The sequence below is a fragment of the Micrasema longulum genome, unplaced genomic scaffold (genome assembly GCF_059751315.1).
Source record: "Micrasema longulum isolate JH-2025_06_02 unplaced genomic scaffold, ASM5975131v1 h1tg001308l, whole genome shotgun sequence".
In the NCBI taxonomy this organism is placed as follows: domain Eukaryota; kingdom Metazoa; phylum Arthropoda; class Insecta; order Trichoptera; family Brachycentridae; genus Micrasema; species Micrasema longulum.
Window position 1 is genome coordinate 31,491 of NW_028278495.1, and position 17,157 is coordinate 48,647.

Consider the following 17,157-nt stretch of genomic DNA (forward strand, 5'->3'; position numbering starts at 1 on the left):
TTTTTTTTTAAATACTTTCTTGGACAACAGGAATTGTCACGTTTTGACGGTTGTTTTGCCAGCCGTGATCCTATATTTATTTCCTAAAATTTGTAAGACAAGGAGCCAGATTTTATTAGTTTTGAATATTCCAATCTATAGAACTCGTTCAGGAGGAAAAACGAGGCATTAACATATCAAAAAATAAAATAAAATGCAAAGAGCTTGTTAAGCCGTACCCTTCAAATGGATATTAACTTAATTGTTACAATAAGCCTTGTATTTTATTTATAATTTTAATTTTAAAACGTTGTTTCCCATTACTTTGACCGTTTTCGCATCTACAGTTTGATTCGTTGCAATATAAATATATATTTCATTTACATTCGGCTGTTATATCAAAAACGCTATCGGCCTATTGCCATAGATATGAAAAATTTATCTGGTCCGAGCGGTCACCCCAGGTACTAGTTTGATGAGAAGAAAATATTATTTGTATTGTTTTTATGTGAACGCGTCTCTCCTCACATCGACATTACCGGATGCCTCCAGGAGACCCAATCCCTAGCCAGTGCTCTCGTCCCCTCCCACGTCAATCCTGCATCCCTTAATTCAGCCGAATAAAGCTGAAAGAAAATCACCGATGACCTTCCAGAACAGCGGGAGCCCGCGAGCATGAAGAAGAGGCAACTGAGTGCGAGTGCATAGCAGATGTGAATGACAGGTGTCTCGTCTGTGTTTTTTTAAATGTCACCTGGTAAATAATTTAGCAATCCCCTAAACAACTTGCTCTAATAAATATCAAATACTTAGTATGTGCATAAGTGCAATGCACAGCCAGGTAAAAATATAGCCGCTTAAATTTGAAAGGGCCACAAATCAAAAACCCCGAAATTTTGTTTTATTGCAAAAATGGGATTTAAATCGCTCGTATTTTTCTATTAGAAAAGACTCCAATGGATTTTGCATTATAAATGACCCAAACGCACAACAGCCTTTTTGGCATTTTGCGTTTCGGTGGCTAACTTCAGAGCTTTAGGTGATAGTTGGCAGAAAACTCCATAGTTAGATGGATACAGCTTTAAAAAACGCATCTAAATATTAAGAACGTAAATATAAAAAGTAAGATTATTAAGAAAAAAAAGTAAAATCTCACGTGTAAATAAATTAGCAGCGACATGTATAAATAAATTAGTAATTTTATTAAAATGTTATGGGTACACAGAAACGAGGATTCGTCGCAATATTATATCCGTAAATATCATAATATTCAATACTAGTGCCAAAAGACCTAGCGAGATCGGCTCTGGCGGACGATTTTCTCATCTTGTCTACACATGCGCTATCGTCCCGTGCATGTTCTGTTTTGCACAATCCTTTACCCTGATTTGTATGAAATATACTACATCTCCTAAAGTCGTGATTTGAGCGAGATAGACAACGCTTCGTACCGATGAATCGTGCGTTAGAGGGAGAAGATAATATACCTACTCCGGGCATTGCCAACGCATGCTCAGATTTGAAATTTGAAGTTTGTTTGAAACGTCACTTTGAACATGCGTAATGACATGATATCAGTATGAATTTAGTTGATTTAGTAACCTATAACGTGCGTATAATGTTAGGCGAATTTAGCGTTCAAGGTTCTGATGCGAGGGCTGTTATACTATTACTTGTTTATCACGTCAGACCTATCCTATTGTTGTAATATTATTGAACTTAGTAAAAGTTGACAAAATGTAAAAAAAATGCACTGCTAATGTTTTCGGTCAGGAGCCGCCAGAGGTTACTGCCGTTTTGCTTGGAACGGCAGTTTTGTAGTATCTAGAGTTGATTATTGAGATGATATCTATTCATTTATTAATAACTATTAACAATGTTTTAATTTTTTTAAACATGGCCTTGTGTCAAATTTCAAAACCTAGAACAGGACACATTTTTAAAATACATGTTTTTGTTATTTTTTAGACACTTGGTTTTAATGCTTACATTTCTGATTAAATTTTGTATGAAATAAGTTTGCACAAGGGTAAATTTAACGGTCCGAAATATAGCAAGCAACATTCTGTTCCTCGATGACGACTTTAAATACTATTGTATCACAACAAAATAATTAAAAAATATTAATGAACATTTATTTAGATTTCACACTTCAGGTGCAAGTATAATGCTGATAGCTACAGAGGTAACAAGTGTCAAAAGCTACTCTTCGTCAGCGGAAAATTCTTAATATATAAATGAATTAACCGTCTAATTTTTGGCTTAGCAATAGTTGGGAGGGCTGGCAATCGATAAGACTATTTTTATCGCAAAAAAAGATATCATTCCATCGGGAAATGTTTAACTGTTGAATGACAAAAAGAATTAATTAACAAACTTACACCAAGCCGCAGGTAAAAGCAAATATTTTGATAAACATCAAAAATACAAATGGTACCATTCGTAAAGTAGGTTAAGCACTGCATTTTAGAAATCAAAATGTACGCTATATTATAATTTATTTCAAATATTAAAGAATTTTGATAAAACTGAATTGAAAATTTTTCAAAAATGTGATTGAATATTGGCGCATTTTTCAAGTCTGAACTACGGGACGCTGATAGATGTAGGAGGACGCACAGAAGTCGGCCGCTGACAGAAGCCTGGAGACAATTTGTGGATACCATATGCTCCATGCGGACATGGATTAGGTGAGGACGCTTTTATGATTAAAATAAATAAAAACTAAAAATACGTAAATTGTATTTTTTCTTGGTAACAAAAATTTGGCACAGTTACCGTCGATATGTACGAGGTTTGATTAAAAAAAAAGAGCATATTTTAATTTAGGTATGTAATTATAAGAGCCATTTTTTTTCCCTGTATTGGTTAAAATGTTTATAATTAATCTGTCAATTTTCTTCCATTTTGGACGCGTAGTAGGTTTTTATAGACAAACTAGCAAAATGCATTTTAGTGCGATCAGTGAATTTTCAAGATTGAACAAATGACGGACGCATGCTCACGCCTCGCGTCTTGATGCACTAGCCACAGCATTCACTGGACTTGACCCCTGTGACTTTTTCCCGTTCAATAGGATGAAGAGGATTATGAAAGGCTGACAATTCGCGACCACAGAGGAGATAAAGACCAAATCGCTAGGTAAAAAATGCTGTAAGGAATTATTTTCGTAAATTCATTCGTATCGCATGAGAGGGAACGAGAGCAAAACATGGTTTTGATTGTGTTAGAATAAGATGGATATATGACGAACGGACAAACGTATGAAACGAAACTGTGACAGAATAAACCTGCTGGTGTATTGTATCTGATGGTGATTATTTTGAAAGGGACAATATTAATACTGAGGAAAAAATAAAGATTTTTGAATAAATACATTTTTTTTTATAAAACTGTGTATGTAGAATTTTAAAAAATATATAATATGTAGTCAGAAAAGTATTAAGACCAGGGATGTAAAAATAAACTCGTCGCTTTTAAATTTTGTTCGGTGAAGGAATAAACAAATCATAATATTTGCACATATTATTTTAGTGAAATCAGTTTGAAATTTGTCATAACTACATAACACAAACCATGTAAACATATTTATATTGAGTGCATAATAGGTTTGCATTAAAAACAATATAAAGTATGAACTACTAACCCGAGTTCGATAGGCAAAGTAACTTCATATTGATAAAATAATTTTATGTATGCATAATAAGATGAATAAATAATAATGAACCGTTCAAACACACATAAAAATAAGGATTTTTTTACTCCCCTGTAAGATTGACTTTTTGCAAATTTTACTTAAGCATAAACCTGACAGAGTGTGAGTTGTCTATTTCCAAAGTTCGGCAAAGTTCCTCGGCATATTGCTTTTAAAAAAAAAACATTTCTACAACATGATAGACAATTTTTAAAAATTATTTAAAGACACATCATGGACAAGAGTTTGTAACTTTTATAGACATGATGGGTTTTGAAACGGTTTTATGGCACTTAGTTTTAAAGGGACAAGATGAATTATGGTAATATTTTTGAAAGCAGTTTTAGGGAGAGAAAATATAAGTTTGGTTACTCTATACAAACAAACAAACCATAATGCCGTTTCTCCATAGGGATAGGCAGAGAGGATAGAATGCTGTACCACTCTGTATTTGCATACATCTTCTGTATGAATGCAGAAGAATGGAAAGGTGGTCGATTATTCCTACTTTCGACATGTTCATCTTCAAGTATTTGATGGACTTGATCGTGCCATGTCTTTCTCGGTCTTCCTCGTGTTCTGCGTCCACAAACATTCGCATCGTAGATCCTTTTAGCCGTTCTTTCGCTGGCCATTCGCTCTACATGTCCAAACCAACGCAGCACCCCTTTCTTGATTCTGTCAATAATGCATGTCTCAGCCTTACATAGTTCACGGATCTTGACATTAGTGCACCTATTATATATCGTTTTATCACACACTCGCCTGAGCGATCGCATTTTGACAGCATTTAACCTACTTTCATCATTTTTTTTCCAATTTCATACATCATTCCCATACATTAGAGTTGGCACTAAAACTCCATTGTGAACTGCTAGTTTTGCCTCCTGCGATAGACATTTGTTTGCCAAAGTAGATTTCAGTGCACCGTTCACCCTGTTCCCAATCTATAATTTATTATAATAAAGAATAAGTACAAAATATGCATTTTGGAACTGGACAATGTTTTTCAGCCATTATACTGACTGTAATAGATCAGTTTTGGAATTTTTTGCTGAAGATTTATGTGCCTGCATCAAATGACATACTCATTCATGATTTTTGGAAATAAACAACTCACCAATTATGTCACTATGGCGTTGAGTTGCTAGTCTCAAATCGCAATCTGATTAAAAATACACTTAATGATTCACAACGTTTTTGCGGAGAAATTTTTCTCGATCGTAGCAAAAATAGACGTGCGATTTTCAATCAAGATCTGATGAATAAAAAAAGCAGTAATGCGAAAATGACCTTATGCATAAAGCTAACAGATAGATGTACAATATTTCGTATTTTTAAGCACTATCCAAAGGCAGATCAACTGCCAAAATTGACATAGAATATGTATTGTCGCAATCTTTCAAGTAACGCATCAATTGACATTTGAGCAAATCAAAATGTATCGAGTTAAAAAAACGGAAACACATTTAAATCATTTCATCGTTTTTAACGTGTTAACAAAATAAATGTGTCAAAAATATAATTTTGTAGGCAGAAGTATCTTTTGTTGAAAATATCTTTTAATAACCCTTCACGGAACACATAAAACAAGCATATTATGTAAAATTCTCTAAATGGTTAAATGAGGTTAATTTTATAATGCCAACTAAGTCATTTAAAATATTTGTTAAGTTTCCATAACATGGGTGAAATTTTATTGAAACTCCGTGGCCAGTAAACACAACGAATTCATTAAATCTCATTGTTGATAGAAAAATATTTTTTTAAAGTATTATTTTTATGAAAATATGACACAAATGTTCTGATCATGTTAAAAAACATGTATATATGAGGGTACTACTTGCAAACCCGACAAAATCCAAAATTGGAAAAAAGTGAGATATTAATTTAAACTTATTCAGAATACAATTTTTTGTAATAATTTTAACATTGTCAGTTGAAATTTAAATTTTCGACTTTGTTGCCAACATGGCAACCTCCACTTGAGTAATGCAAAGTTGGTAATGTATAAAATTTGATTTATTATTTCACTACTGTTTCTTGACATAATCATGCTTATGTCATCACTGCTTACGTATAAAATATTTACTGATTATAATAAAAAAATTAAGTTTAAAAAAAGTTGAAGTTCAGTATTGTATCAGTTTTTTGTGATTTGCTCAAAATAAAGAATGATTAATTTTGCCCGGTTTGCAAGTAATACCCTCATATATATAAATGTTTTTATGATTTAAGTTAAGCATTATTTTGCAATATTGTACGTCTGCAACAGGTAAATATTTTTGAAATAAGCATTTAATTTGGTAAATCCAATCGAAATTGATAAAAACAAATACATAAAGATGTGTCCGTAAAGGGTAAAAAAAAAAGAGTTTTTGTATGTCTTTTACGTACAAAAGAAGAAGATCATAATTAATTAACGACGCAAGATTTTATTGCTAACAATATTTTTTGTGCGAATTATTTTAAACCGTTTGAAACATGCGAAACAAATTCGCATAAACGAGTAAATCCACGTAAAAATAAAGTATTTGAGCACGATTTTTGTAACGATTTTGTACAAATACGAAAACAAAGACGATTTCGAAACGAAAATAAGACATCCCATATATAGTCCATAACAACATACAAAACAGCACCGAAAATAAAGAAAGAGATTTGTCTACATATCAAAATAATTATTTTTACTCACACATCGTTGAATAGTTATTTTAATTATGTTTTTGTTTTATTTTTTTTAATAGATGTAGGAGTTCATGACTGGCATTTTGGCGTCCGGCATGTAGCACGGGTTGGTTCCGGGCGGGGGCCCGTAGGCCAGGGTAGGGCCCAGGGCGCTGTGGTAGGCGGGGTAGCCCTCTCTGTGGGCCGGTTGGAGAACAACGTACGGGTAGCCGGGAGGCATGGCTTGGGCGTAACCGGGGCAGGTTGTATAAAGTCCCGTAGCTGAAAAATGATGTTAAAATCAGCTATAATAGAAACATGAGTGAAAAAAAATCATTGTAAAAACATGGATAAAAGACAGAAAATAATAGTAATAAATATATTATTTAAATATTTTATTTATTTATTTATTTGACACTTTATATACATATACAATAAATATACATATAAGGGCGGGCATATTTAAGGCAATTTCTTCCTACCTACCCAAACCGTTCAGTTTGAGAAAATTATAAATACATGAACATATTGAATCTTACAACTTTATACAAAAATGAAAAGTAAAGATTAACAAAAATAAATATATTTAAAAAAAAATTAACACTATACTATGAAGAGTGGAGAGGGGGTGGGAAGGAAAGAAGAAGGATAAAGGAACAATTTAAATATTTAGATAGTGAAATTTCAATCTTGACTTAAATGTAAATAAAGAAGGGGCGGGTGTGACAAGGAGTGTATTGTGAAAGAGGAGGCAAGAAAATTAGAGCGATGACAGGGTATTAAAAGGGTTCTCTCGTTAGTAGAACGAAGAGATAGTCCGTGTTGTGAAAGAGGTTGGATGAGCTCTCTCAGATAAACAGGCGATGTGGGATTATTTAAAATATTGTGAAGAAGTGATAGAATGTGAATGTTTCTTCTATGTCTGATAATAGAGGGACCATAAAGAAATTGCACATTTTTGGACTGATCTATTCATTTTGCCGATGCGTTGTAAATGTAACTAAATTCTGAAGCGTTTGGACTTGATGGTTACTCTCAGATGAAATCCGAAAAATCTCAGATAAAAACGGAAACCAACCAAGTGAGGTTGGCGCATTCGACTACCATCTTGAGGTTCCAGGTTCGATTCTTGGAAAGTAATATTGATTTGAAAGGTAGTTTGACAGTGGCAGTATAATTTTTTTACAAAATAAATATTTGCGATCTTACAATTTACCGATCTTACAAGTAACCGAAATATTAGAATTTTGGGGGCTTTTTTCGACAATGACAAAATAAAAATCTGGTGGAATTTGTACCTTGGATCTCTGATCCGCGAGTCCATATCTACAATGAACTCGTCTTGGCGGCCTCCGTGGTGTAGTGGTCAAGACGCTTGACTCACACACGGGAGGTTCCGGGTTCGATTCCCGGTGAGAACACAAAAATTAAAATTTGATTTTTCTCAAGCCTGGTTGTTCTGTAATGTAATTCACCACTGTCATTGGGCCTCCTGGCCTGTTGTGGTGCAAAAAAAAAAAATGAAATAAAATGAAACTCTATAAAAAAAAGCAATATTGACCTAAATATTGATGTAATAGGGTTTTGTAAATTTAAATAAAAAAAAAATATTTTCTAAAATTCGTGTATTTTGGGTTGGACTCTTTCAGCAGAACTACGTCCAATCAGGCCTCCTAGCCAACAGATGAAAAAAAAAAATTATAAGAGAATTTTTTTATAACCAATTTCTTAAATTCTTCTCTATTTTTTTCTGCTTAAGTCGGCATTACACATAAAAATTAGTCTTTAGTTTGACAGCTGGCTTCCGTTTGGTTTGTTAGTTTAGAAGTGAATTCCTGTCGTCCTTCTTAAGGATATTTAAGGGAAGTTTTAAATATAGTGAAAAACAATATAAAGGAATGATAGAATTACCATCATATCCGGGAACGGGTTGCGGGTAAGCGACGGGCAGCACGTACTGGGGGGTCAGCATGCCCTGTGGGGGGGCGGGTACAGGGGCGGAGGGGGCCCGCGGGGGGCAGGCACGTAGCGGGGGCGCGAGGGGGGCGGAGCGCCCTCCGGGGTGGCGGCCGAACTGCCCCTAGGGGAGCCCCCGTGCACGCCGGGTTGAACCACGGACGCCTGGAATGAATTAATATTTTACATTTCACTAAGTCATAACAGAGGTGAAAGAGAGAAATAAAATATATCGCATCCCCCTGTCGAGTACCACATGTCTAAATAAGTCAAACTGAGAAAAGAGACAGAAAATGATTAATATAAAACAATTGCTCAATATAATAATTATTTTTTAACTAGTCGAGCAACATGTGGTCGAGCATTGTCATGTTGGAAAATCAATGTACTGTGTCTGGTCTCCCATTATGGCCGTTTTTCCTTCAATGCTCTCTTTGAACGAATCAGTTGTTGTCGGTACAGCTCTCCAGTAATGGTTTCGCCCAGTTTTAGAAGCTCATAATACATAATTCCATTATGATCTTCACCTTCAAACTTTGTCTTTATCATTGATATTGAAATTGCCACTTTTAAAGCGTTGAAACCACCTGAAACAATGTGATTTCGCAAAAGCACAATCGCCATACAATTCCACGAGCAAACGGTGACATTCAGCTGCAGTTTTCTTTGCAAAAAAATGACTCAGTAAGACTTCCCGCAAATGCTGTTTTTTTGTTATTTTCAAAATTTTCCATGATTGAAAAAAAGATTATGCGCACAAGCAAATCAAACACTGTTGACTGATTTTGACAGCTTATGAATAGAGCTTCACAATGACATATCGCACTCTTAAATGAATAGTGTTACAACTGCCAAAATGCGATTTTTCGTTTTTGGTATCATTGTGTTCAGTTTTCGTGTTGCTCTTTTGAATGGAAAATTTTTAACAAGTCTATTTCAAGAAATAACCCAGAGATGGCATTTCAAAAAATAGTTACATCGCGCCACCGCCGGGAATGGCCGTGTTTTCTAGCAGAAGAAAGTTAAGCTAGGGTTTCCTAGGACAGCGGTGCCCGTATCTTAGCGGCCGTAGTCAAACGGTGATGCGGTGGACAGCCGTCGTAACGGTGACTATAGAGTCTACACTTACGGAGAAATGAAGTCAATGTTAAAAAACTCAAGTCTACAAAAACGTAGAAATAACATTGACTCCATATTTATGTTTAATTTGCTGAATGGCTTAATTGATGTACCATCGTTACTGGAACAGGTGGCGTTCAATGTTCCGATCCGCCGGTTGAGAAATAATAATGTGCTGTTCCTCGATCAACACAGCACAAACTATGGCTTGCATGCACCAATGTCCCGATTGTGTCGTATTGTAAACTCGAGACAAGATCTGGACTTTTTTGGTGCAAGTCTTTATAGTTTTAAAAATTCACTAAGATTGACCGGATCTTGTCTTGAGGTGGTAATTTTTTTTTTGTCCTAGTTTTAATTTTATTTAGTTGTATTTTATTTTATTAGTGACTGTATTTATTATAAGAAATTGTATTTACCATCGTTAAAATGGACTGCGTAAGTCCGTCAAATAAATAAATAAAATAAATAAATTTGGTATAGCGCATACACAAGTGTTGACATCTAGTGTCAAATTCCGGTTTTTAAGTTATAGACCCAATATATAAATTACCTGTTGAACTGGCATTGCTGGTTGCATGGGGTAGGCGGCTATGCACAGGGGTGTCTTGTGTGGCGGAAGGTAATACTGCTCCCCTCCCATATTGGGGGACAGCTCGGGAGAGAACTATGGAGAGAATTTGATTTGAAAAATTAGGTGAGTTTACATTAGAGGTGAAACTTATGAGGGTTTTAGACGTAAACTTAGAACTGTCCATTGAAGGAGTTACTGAGATTGTTAAGTACTGATTTTACATGTTCTATACTGGCAATTCATATAAGACTGTAAATATTCCTTTCCTTCCCAAATCCTTCCTATTTCAAAACTCTTGTTGCTTCTACCATTCTGTGAGAAAGCCACATGTGAAAATTCGCCTCTCTGATAAATCTTTATCATATACTGCGTCAGCATATTCGTACAAAGTGAAGTTTAGTGTGTTATAAATAGACTAAATTGTACAGTTCATCATCATCTACAACATCTACACGATACCGGTATACGTGCTGCAGCAATAGTGAAGTGCTTCATATAAGAAACAATCTGAAGAACTTTAAAAGTGAGTAACAATTCCATACAGTCCGCTAAAACTCTAAAATCCCGCTGTTATCAGTTACTCAATGCCTGAGAGGCATTGAACTAACCAAACAGAGATATTGGCAAAAAACTTAATTGTGAGATTTCTAATTATGCTTCACTAACTCAATGGAGAATGCTAAGTTTGCAGTATCAAGCAGTATAATTGAAATCTGTTTTTGCAAGACGGTTTTGAATTACAGCAAATAATTCAAAAAAATTCATTAGAGACAGTTTTAAATTTAGGTAGGTAGGTTTTTATGTATGGTTTATTTTGTTTTTATTATTATTAATAATAATACACTAGCAGCTATTAAGTTGATGCGTGTATATCAAGTGTACACGGTTATTAAACATTATACATTGCTGTGTGCATTAGTTAACATTAACCGAACTAGCACTGGGCCATTCCATTTCTCCACGACTTGGTTTGTCAGGAAGTTCTTCCTGGGGTTGGATGAGAAGGAGGTAGTGTTGAGTTTCAATGAATGACCTCTGAGATGGCGGTTTTCATTCATGGTGAACATTGATTTCAACTTGGGTACATTATATTGCTCAGTGAAGTCACCACGCTGCCTCCGCTCTTCCAGTGAACTTAACCCGAGCTCTCTTGTGCGGTCCTCGTATGATTTATTTCTTAGAGAAATTATCATTTTAGTTGCTCTTCTTTGGACTTTCTCAAACAACTGTATGTCTTTTTTAAAATAGGGACTCCAGATTTGGTAGGCATTCTCCAGGAGTGGACGAACATATGTTTTATAAATTTTGAGTAACAAATCTTGGGTGACATGAGCGAATGTTTTCCTTATTGAGAGGGAATTGGTGCGTTTGACAATTTCGATAATTCGTGATTCCCATTTAAGATCACAAGTAATCACATCTCCGAGATCTTTTTGTGATGTTACTGTTTGCACTTGATTTCCATCCACGGTATATATTATTTTAGGATTTCTAGGGCCCATGTGTAGGACGGTGCATTTCTTATTCTTTTGTCCATTGAAAAATCTGATTAAGGTCATCTTGGATTTGCTGGTGGCTTATTATTGGGTTGACAAATAGCTTTGTATCGTCAGCAAAGAAAGATGGTCATTAACTAATTTTCTGTTTTTGGTGGAGAGTTCTAAGTTTGCTTCCATAACCCTCATGTAGCTAAAAATGTGTGGAGCACATCAATAAAGCCTCGTAAACACTGTAAACATTGCTTGTGCGTGTTACGTAGTGCATAGCATACATTTCCAAATTCGTTTTGTTCATGAAGTCATTTTATTAATTAATTTGAAATGATACAAACCGGTTTTCGTACTGCTTGTGCAATTCTAAGTCGGCCCATTGGTGAGAACATCACACCTCCATACTGAAATAAAAAAAAAACAATACTTCAGACTCGTAATCTACTTTGTAACGAGTTTAGAAATACATTTGTTGCGGGATAGGTTCCACGTAATTCTGTGTAAAAAAGAGATACTGGAAAAATAATGGTGAATAGGCTTCCTTGAATTAAAATTTTTATTCATACATATGTATTTGATGATTGGAGGGGGTTATTCTGCCCTGCTAAGGCTAAAAGTCATCTTTGCTGAATGGCAAATTTTATATTGCTTGGGCGATCTCATTTCCTTTTTATTTTTTTACAAGAGAATATCCTATATTTGAGAAGCTGAAATGACTGATGGCTTAGTAAATATGTGAGGTTATCAAATACATATTACAAAATGATTTTTTTCCTTTATGAGTTTTAGTCTTAACAGGGCAGTATTGCCAAATGGCAATTTTTTTAAATCAGCCAATAACTTTAAGTGTTATTAATATGATTTTAGTTTCAAAATGTGAGAAAAAAATAAATAAAAAAGTAGAATTAGCAACATGTGTATTTAAATTAATTGATCAACAATATTTTGAGTAGATATGTCAAAATGTTTGTGTAGACAAGGAGTGGATTTTAATCCCTAGGTAGTAAAATTTATTACATAGGCAGAATGGTGAGCGTAATATAACTTTAGAGCTTCATTTAGAGCAAAACATTCAGCCGTTAGCACATAAGAGGGAGTAGAAATTGATGTGAGTGTCCTTACTATCACCGTAGTATACATAGTATCAAATTCACTCTTATTTAGGAGATGTACGAGTTATTTGACACCTGAACAAATGTGTGCAAAGGTTTTTGACGATGTTAAAATAAAATAAAAATTATAAATTATACCTGTTTGACTATAGCTTTAGCGTCCTTTGGATTCGCAAAAGTCACAAATCCATAGCACTTGGAAGTCCCCGCTCGGTCGTATATTATTTTCGCTGCAGAAATGTGCGAAAACGAGGAGAAGAATCTCCACAGCTCTTCGTCGGCAGTCTTCGGGGAGAAGCCGCCGACAAATATACGGTTGGGAATAACGGTGCCGAACTTCGGGCCGTTGTACGAATCATCGGAATTATCCGTCTTATCGTCCGAAACGCCGTTCGGCTTCGCCTCCAATTCTATTTTGCTGTCCTCGATCTTCTCTGGTTTGGGTAATTCCGAGGGTTTGGGGGGTTTGCTGGGGACTATCCCATTTGGTATTCTGGAATGCCTACGGTCTTCAATAATTCTAGAGCTATTTGGGGTTTCGCATTTGGTAAAATGCTTCTCTTTGGTAATCATCTTAACAATTTGCGGGTTCTGTCTATTTCAACAATCAACAAGTTTGTGCCCTCGATAAATATATTCAATAAATCCTCTGTAACATATCCGTGTAACGATGATAAATTATTTCAGTCGCGGGGCATGCCCAAGGTTATCAACATGGCAACAATTTTCTCAAATATAACAGGCTAAAGTCGTATTATTGTCTATGGGAATATGGCTATGTTTCTTTGGTTTGTCGATGATCCTTAAAACGATGTAACAATGTCTGCGCAGCTGCTGATGATAGTCCGCACTACATCTCCGTGTTGGCGCAGTGTCCGGTGACTCTCATGATCCGGTGAAGATCGGATTACTATCTTCGACGGGAAGACATCACTCGTGGCGTCGCATAGTTCAGGCAGGCTTTAGAATATTTTGGTATAACATTAAAAAATATCTTTCTCAAAATAGAGGCATATTTTTTAATTGTATTTTTTTGGCTCCACTCTAATTAACGCAGCTGAAACAAATTATTCATTAATTAATATGAGAAAGATAATATCACAATACATTGCAAATATGGAAGCGACAAATAAATATTTAAATTGAAGATATGGGCGCCATAAGAGCATATAGTGCTATCAAACTTTGATGTCTGAGTTGAGGTTACAATGGCTCTCCACCAGAAGGACAATTGCTGACCTCACTCTATTGCACAAAGTGATATGCACCATAATAGATTGCCCAAAAAAATTCTGTCCCTGATAAACTTTCGTGTACCCACATGGACCACCAGACTCCGACACATGTTCCAGTGTACAATAGGTCAAACTTCACCCACCATTCTCAAATGGATTTCATATTCAGTAAAAATAAGAAATTTTGTATATTTAAAAAAAAATCACATTAGATTTTTCGTCGGCTTTCATGATTTGGCGAAGGACCTTTTCGGTTCGTACTGTTTTGTGATTTTTTTTTAAATATATTTTTTTGCAGTGTACTAGCAACAAGCTCGCGGTGCACTGGTTAAGAACTACTGATAAAAGTATAAAATACTTTTGTTTATTTTTTATTTACTGTGTGCATACAGGGCGTTCACTAAGCCCTGTCACATCCGAAACCGCGATGATCAGTATGAGCAAGAAGACATATTGGCACATTGAAATAATTTTTTAGAACGAATATAATTTCAAAAAATAAATTTATAGGAGGGAGGGGAGAGCCTGATACTGCACCGCGGTCCCCTCACTTCTCTCCCGCAACCATTTGTTTTTTTAAATACGCTAATACGTCTTCTTGCTACATACTGATCATCGTGGTTTCGGATGTGACAGGGTTTAAAGAACCCCCTGTATATTCTGTGAAGAAGAGTCTTAAACCAAGGATACTCATATAATGATGTTCGAATGTTTGGAAACCCGTCTGCTCTTAAATAAAATTTGAATTTACCAATTTATTTCAAAGAGAACAATAATTTTATGGGTAATGATATTTTCAAAAAGCGTGTTCATTTATCTACTCAAAAAACTGAATTTTGTTCAAATGCATTTAAGTTTAGGATAATTACAGCCTCATTAGTACTAATGGTATAAGATTACTGAGTAACTTATCTTTAATGAACATTTTGATACAGTCTCAAGTCTACAAAAACGTAGAAATAAGATTGACTCTTTATTTATGTTTAATTTACTGAATGGCTTAATTGATGTACCATCGTTACCGGAACAAGTGGCATTCAATGTTCCGATCCGCCGGTTATGAAATAATAATGTGCTGTTCCTCGATCAACACAGCACAAACTATGGCTTGCATGCACCAATGTCCCGAATGTGTCGTATTGTAAACTCGAGACAAGATCTGGACTTTTTTGGTGTAAGTCTTTATAGATTTAAAAAATCACTAAGATAGACCGGACCTTGTCTTGAGGTAGTAATTTAATTTTTTTTGGCCTAGCTTTAATTTTATTTAGTTATATTTTATTTTATTACTACCTGTATTTACTGCATAAGTCCATCAATTAAATAAATGTTAAAATTTCGACTGTTGTCATACAACTGTAATCAAATAGTTTTGCTGTAAAACTGAAGTATTTGCAAATTTTTCCAATGTTTTGATATTTCTAAAAATGTATACTTACTATTGACACAATAAAAATCAGTGTTCTCTATATTATAAAAAAAACCAATGTGAAGTCAAAATCTGTTTGAAAACGAAGGGGTTTCCAGACATTCGGACATCATTGTATATGCAGGAGTAAAATAATATAGTTTATTGATCATGATAATAGGGTGTATGTTGTCACATGACCAGAAATATTATAAAACTTACCAAATTCCGCTTTGGGATTATTTATATTATCCTAAATCGAGAAATTTAAGGTTAATGTTGTACTTTGATCGCACATAAAACTTAATTTCGAGGAGTAAAGTCTAAATCGAAGAAATGGAATACCCCTCCATCGAAAAAAAACATTTCATCAACACGTTAAATGAGCGTAGTAAAATGAAACGTGTGAGAAAAATCGATAGAGAAAAGATGTTATGAATATTTTAACACTAGCGTTTAAAACAATGTCTAATTACAAATCGAAAATCCACCACCGAATACCAATAAATCATTACCTACGCTTGTATTTACATCAATAATATAAAGGAATAATGAATAGATGCTTGAAAGAGCGATCTATGACAAGTATTTCACAACAAAATGTAAGCTAACTTCATCAGATTATTCGCGTTGCAAAATGTATTTAACTTCGGGCACTCGAAATCATACAAAAGTGACGAAAACTGCATACAGGCGCATTTTCTAATACTAGCAAAATGGATTTCATTTATATTTTAACAGAAATCTAACGCTACAAGTTAAGATATAATAACCGTTCTCAGACGTAAAAACGGCGAATCGTGACATAAACCATTGCATTTAGAATCGAAATGAGGAAGTATACGAAAATTCTCAGTAATTTTTGCCAGTGCGCGGTACTCACAATTTTCACTACGAGGTGCAAAAAACCATGTTTTCACCCTATTTTAACTCAAGCTTCGCGAGTGATCACAATGGGGTCGAGAATCGAATACTATACGTCAAACGCTTGGCTAAAAGTCGGGGGATCTAACAATAATCAAGTTTACAGTAATAATGAATGTTTCACTTACAATAATAATAAAACTGCTACTTCTACATCTCACTATAAATAGTATTCGAGCTGGACTGCCATAGATTTAGTATTTAGTACAAACGCGAAAAAAAACGAAAAACTAGGTCAAGTCGTGCGGAGAAGGCTTTCCCGACAGAGTGCGCCGCGGTCGGCCATGTGACTTGTGATTATAGATTTAGTTTGAAAGTGCGCCGCTAGAATTTTCAGGCGCCAAGTTTGTAATTTGTCGCCGCCTATCAGTAATTTCTTTTTTATTGAGTAGGTACTTTTTATTTACAAAATTAAAACTTATCTATCAATCTATTCATTTATATTTTTGTACATAATGTTAATCGAACATTGGCGGGCTTATTTCAAAGTGGCAATTTCTTCCTACTAACCAATAAAATAAAAGTTCTTTTTTAGAACTCAAGTTCCCAAACATATTAAATAGAATATAAAAATAAAAAAGCTAAAGATACATAAAAGTAAAAATAAATGTATTTGTGTGTAAACTACCTTAAATCAATACCACCACTCAATGGGATAAAGGAAAAAAGAGGAAACAGGAAAGGAGGAGAGATTAAGAAAGAGAAAGGAAATGTTTTTTGAGACTCGATTTAAACAGATATACTGTAGTAACATCCTTGATGATGGATGGGAGATGATTCCACAGTCGAGCCGCATGGACACTATATATGAGTTAGAGAAGAAAGAGAAATTGTGGATGGGTATTAAGAGAGTGCTTTGAGAATTAGAACGAATGTTTGAAGAAGAGGACTATCTAAATATATAAAAGGCAATGTTCGTATGTCTGTCCCCGATAGAGTGAATAACAACTGGACCGATTTACGTGCGGTTTTCTGCAAAATGATGAGCTTTGCCATAAG

At 34.8% G+C, this 17,157-nt stretch overlaps 1 protein-coding gene across 1 annotated transcript; it reads right to left on the reverse strand.

Moving 5' to 3' along the window:
- Window positions 1–6,396: 6,396 nt before the first annotated feature.
- Window positions 6,397–16,424, reverse strand: LOC148275974 (uncharacterized). Its single transcript, XM_088234954.1, has 7 exons — window positions 16,287–16,424; window positions 12,730–13,648; window positions 11,821–11,883; window positions 9,969–10,082; window positions 8,315–8,461; window positions 7,557–7,560; window positions 6,397–6,622 (listed from the first exon to the last, which is right to left on the reverse strand). The coding sequence occupies exons 2-7, from the start codon at window positions 13,162–13,164 to the stop codon at window positions 6,414–6,416; spliced, it is 972 nt and encodes a 323-aa protein (XP_088091080.1). The 5' UTR covers window positions 13,165–13,648; window positions 16,287–16,424; the 3' UTR covers window positions 6,397–6,413.
- Window positions 16,425–17,157: the final 733 nt, after the last annotated feature.

Coding starts and splice junctions, on each gene's coding strand:
- LOC148275974 (XM_088234954.1), bottom strand. CDS start 13,164: ATGATTACCAAAGAGAAGCATTTTACCAAATGCGAAACCCCAAATAGC. Junction 11,884..12,729: donor CTAAAGCTATAGTCAAACAG/GTATAATTTATA, acceptor TTTTTATTTCAG/TATGGAGGTGTGATGTTCTC. Junction 10,083..11,820: donor CACAAGCAGTACGAAAACCG/GTTTGTATCATT, acceptor TTCTCTCCATAG/TTCTCTCCCGAGCTGTCCCC.